The sequence below is a fragment of the Eucalyptus grandis genome, chromosome 7 (genome assembly GCF_016545825.1).
Source record: "Eucalyptus grandis isolate ANBG69807.140 chromosome 7, ASM1654582v1, whole genome shotgun sequence".
Taxonomy (NCBI): domain Eukaryota; kingdom Viridiplantae; phylum Streptophyta; class Magnoliopsida; order Myrtales; family Myrtaceae; genus Eucalyptus; species Eucalyptus grandis.
Window position 1 is genome coordinate 27,294,547 of NC_052618.1, and position 3,700 is coordinate 27,298,246.

The 3,700-nt window shown below is 37.9% G+C and overlaps 1 protein-coding gene across 1 annotated transcript; it reads right to left on the reverse strand.

Moving 5' to 3' along the window:
• Positions 1-295: 295 nt before the first annotated feature.
• Positions 296-2,957, reverse strand: LOC104453211 (probable carboxylesterase 12). Its single transcript, XM_010067734.3, has 2 exons — positions 2,396-2,957; positions 296-913 (listed from the first exon to the last, which is right to left on the reverse strand). The coding sequence occupies exons 1-2, from the start codon at positions 2,942-2,944 to the stop codon at positions 425-427; spliced, it is 1,038 nt and encodes a 345-aa protein (XP_010066036.2). The 5' UTR covers positions 2,945-2,957; the 3' UTR covers positions 296-424.
• Between the last annotated feature and the right edge of the window lie 743 nt (positions 2,958-3,700).

Genomic DNA, 3,700 nt, shown 5'->3' on the forward strand with positions numbered 1-3,700 from the left:
TGTCTTCAATGACAAAATTCTTCCTTGATTGGTAACTAACTCGTAAGTGGACCTAGGCTTGTAAGTTATCAATTTCAATACTAAGTTTTGTTTTGAGTGACAAATTTCTACATAAGCAAATAACTTATACATTCCACTTGAAGTTGGTAAATTCCTTACTCCGAGTGATCACTTACTACATCAAAAGTGGCTCTATGTGGATCAGTTATTAATATTGCAGATAAGCCACTATTTTAACTATTTAACTCTTGTTTTTGGTAATAATTTTTTTTAAAAAAAAAATGATAACTGCATTTCAAGCTCCCAAGTAGTTAATGTTATTGGTAAAGTACAGTCAGCATCGCCAATCACACGATTTCACCAACAAACATTTCAAATATACAAACCGTATATTAAAAGTACCAACCACGGAACAAGAAATATTCTATTTGTCCTCCTCATTCATGAAGGAGGCCAATTTCTTCATCATCTTCACAGCATTATCACAGCTGGGATTGATCAAATGAAACACATGATCCTCCCCCGGTGCTTCCGTCACTTCCACAAATCCACTCCATCCTCTCTCACTCAACACCTCCTTGTAGTGCCAACCCCTTTGTCTGAAGATATCCTTTTCAGCAACACAAATTAGGATCCTATTGAAAGCCAAACCCGACAGCCTAGGGTCCATCGCTGGGTTTATCAGAGGGTGGTCACATGCGGTGGTCGTTGGGTTCGCCGCACACCAGAGTTTCTCCACCACGGACCTCTTCTCAGGTTCGGTGGTCTCCAAAGGTAATGGTTTGTCGCCCCAGAAGTAAGGATGCACCATAATAACTCCCAGAAATTCAATTCCTTTCAGAGTTTGCTCTGCCAATCGGATGCCCATGTTGTGAACTATGTTACCGCCAGCGCTATCTCCAGCCATAAACACCTATGAAGAATTTAGAGAATATTGTGTTAGTGTGTACAATCATTACCAAGCATGATCAAGATGCTGTAATAAGCATTTCACAACAGAAAAATTATGTTATGTAATTATCAAACATTGGTTTTGTGACCGCCAACTGATTTCAATTATTTGAGAAAGCTCAAGCGACCGATCGATCGCTGGATAGAATAGCAAAACATTATTTTATCTAGTTAATGACAAAGTTGAAATCTCCACTGCAGTGGATAGAATAGCACCCATGATGAAATAGATAACCCTTATTTCAGTAAATATATATTCTAAGAACAATTCTTGCAATCAAACTTCAAAGTATGAAATTATGAAATTATCCTTTCAGTATTGAGAACCCCATATTTTTATAATTCGAATGGTACACTATCTTAAGTCTCCTTAACTTTTGGATTGTATTCTACAATTTAAGCTGACCCTTTTGTACATTTTGGAGGCAAATTCAAACAGGATTTCTGTTCTTTCTTTTTTGCTTCAACCTCTCTTAATAGACAAAGACACTGGACCTATTTGTAAAAGTGAACAAGAGTCTGTTTAGCACAATTTCCTCAAAAGCTATTTTCATGAAAATCGATACTGCAATTTTTTATAAGTGCTTGACAAACTTCAAACAACTATAGTACCCTCGAAGCTGTAGCAACATAGTAGAGATGGACATGGGGCAAATTTTTCCCCGAAAATAGTGCCCCGCAGGACATGGGGCGGGCAATAGGCAGGAAGGGGCTAATATGCCCCTTGTACAATTATATATGTGTGTGTTTCTTTTATTCTCTTTTTTGAAAAAATATGAAATGATATTAATACAATCCTAAGAACCATCTATTCTCATTACAAATTGATTTTGTTGTAGATGCAAGCTTAGAAAGCCCTCTAGGTAAGCAATATGGGGCAATTATTTTCCATGTGTCTCATCTTCACAATTGTCCCACAGTGATCAATTTTCAAAGGGTGGAGCTTGATTATCTCTTTAGAACCAACTCATGAGGCTGTTCTGTTATATAAAATCTACCCGTGAGGCCCTTATTTCTTATAATAATTATCAAAATAAGAAAATGTCATATAATCATCTAGCAAGTGGTATTAATTCTTTTTGAGAAAAAAATAGTGATCCTATGATGGCGCCCCACGAAGGAAAACCGCCCCGCAGGGAGCACGCGGTGGTGAAGGCATGGGTTCCCGTCCCTCGCCTTGCTTCGTCGTCATCCCTAGCAATGGCATACAAGAAATTGCCTATCCCATCCTTAAGAGGTTATAACTTTAAAACACATATTACCAAAAGACACCAGATACAACACTTCATAGCACAGTCATAAAGCAACATCGTGATATTACAGCCACAATTATACCAAACAAAAGTCGAATCTATAATTATGAGTTTGACCGTTGTTTCTAATAGTATGTATATGCCAGCAAGTGATCTTAAAAAAATAAAAATTGATAAACAATCAAGATCACCTTCTTGAGATTGGCATGAGAATTCAACCACTCCTCGGGGCCGTTTCCGGTAGAATGAGAGGCCACCCATTTTAGGGTAGTCCACGAATCATCGTAAGCTGCCGGAAGCGGATGCTCTGGTGCCCTTCTATAATTAACGGAGACAGCGATGATGTTAGCCTCCGCAACTAGGGCATTGAGATAGTTGTGGTAAGCCGGTGACCACGCTGTTTCAATTATGAAGCCTCCTCCATGAAAGTATACGAGCACAGGAAGCTTTTGGAAAGAATCGGTCGCAGCTTTCGGGATGTAAAGTCTTGCGGAGACAGCGGAGTCTGATGAAATGGCAACATCTTTTGACTGAACGCTGGTTTTCTCGTCAAGCGATGGAGGGACGGTTTCCGTGCCTACAAATCTCTCCACTCGGCCATCCTTGTAAATCCTTGCGTACGGCGACATATCATAGAGCAGTTCTGTTTCCATGGAGTTTTGAAGCAAAATAGAAGCGAGTTCACTATAAAGGATGAGAAGAAAGAGAGTTGATCCGAAGTTTGTATTGAGTTTTTGCATTAATATGCTGGTTTTTATATGCCATGCGCACTCGCCTCGTCTCGTCGATAGTCCTCGTCAAACTTGGAAAGGAAGAATTTTCATGCGATTGGTGCTTGATAAATGCGTTTCTGAGATGCAGTTTTATTTTATATGGAACGACGACATTGACTGGATTATAAAATTTGGATCACGCACATGTGCATTGAATCTTTGCTTTTTTAGGTTGGCCAATCAAATAAGTGACAAAGTCTACCGGTAGCACTAATAACTCTTTGTCGAGATATGGGATTAATTTATATGGTTATCATCTCGAGAAACCGATTAATGTTTGTCTTTTCTAGACACATACAAAAGATATGGAATCATGGATCATGATGTCTGTATCAACCGATGTCTAGTATAGCATTATATAACAAGATATAGCACAATATAATATGAAGTCATTAATCATGATGAGGTATAGCATAATATAATACAGAAAGTATAGTGAAAAAAACTGTTGATCGGAAGCTTAATTAAAGTTGTGACGTGAGGAATGAGCTGTGGCTTCGAAAGTTAGATTTGACTTAATGTATTGGGAAGTTTGTCAATATGGCTTATGGAGAATTTGCAAATTAAAGAATTACGTGGCTATTGTTAGAGGCGTCAAAATGAGTTCAAAACTTATTCTTTAACTCATCTTTTATGAATCAGGTTATAAATGAATTGGCTAAAATATTAGAAACAAATTTAAATGGGTTTAAAAAACAAATGCCTAAATATATATGGGTCTAA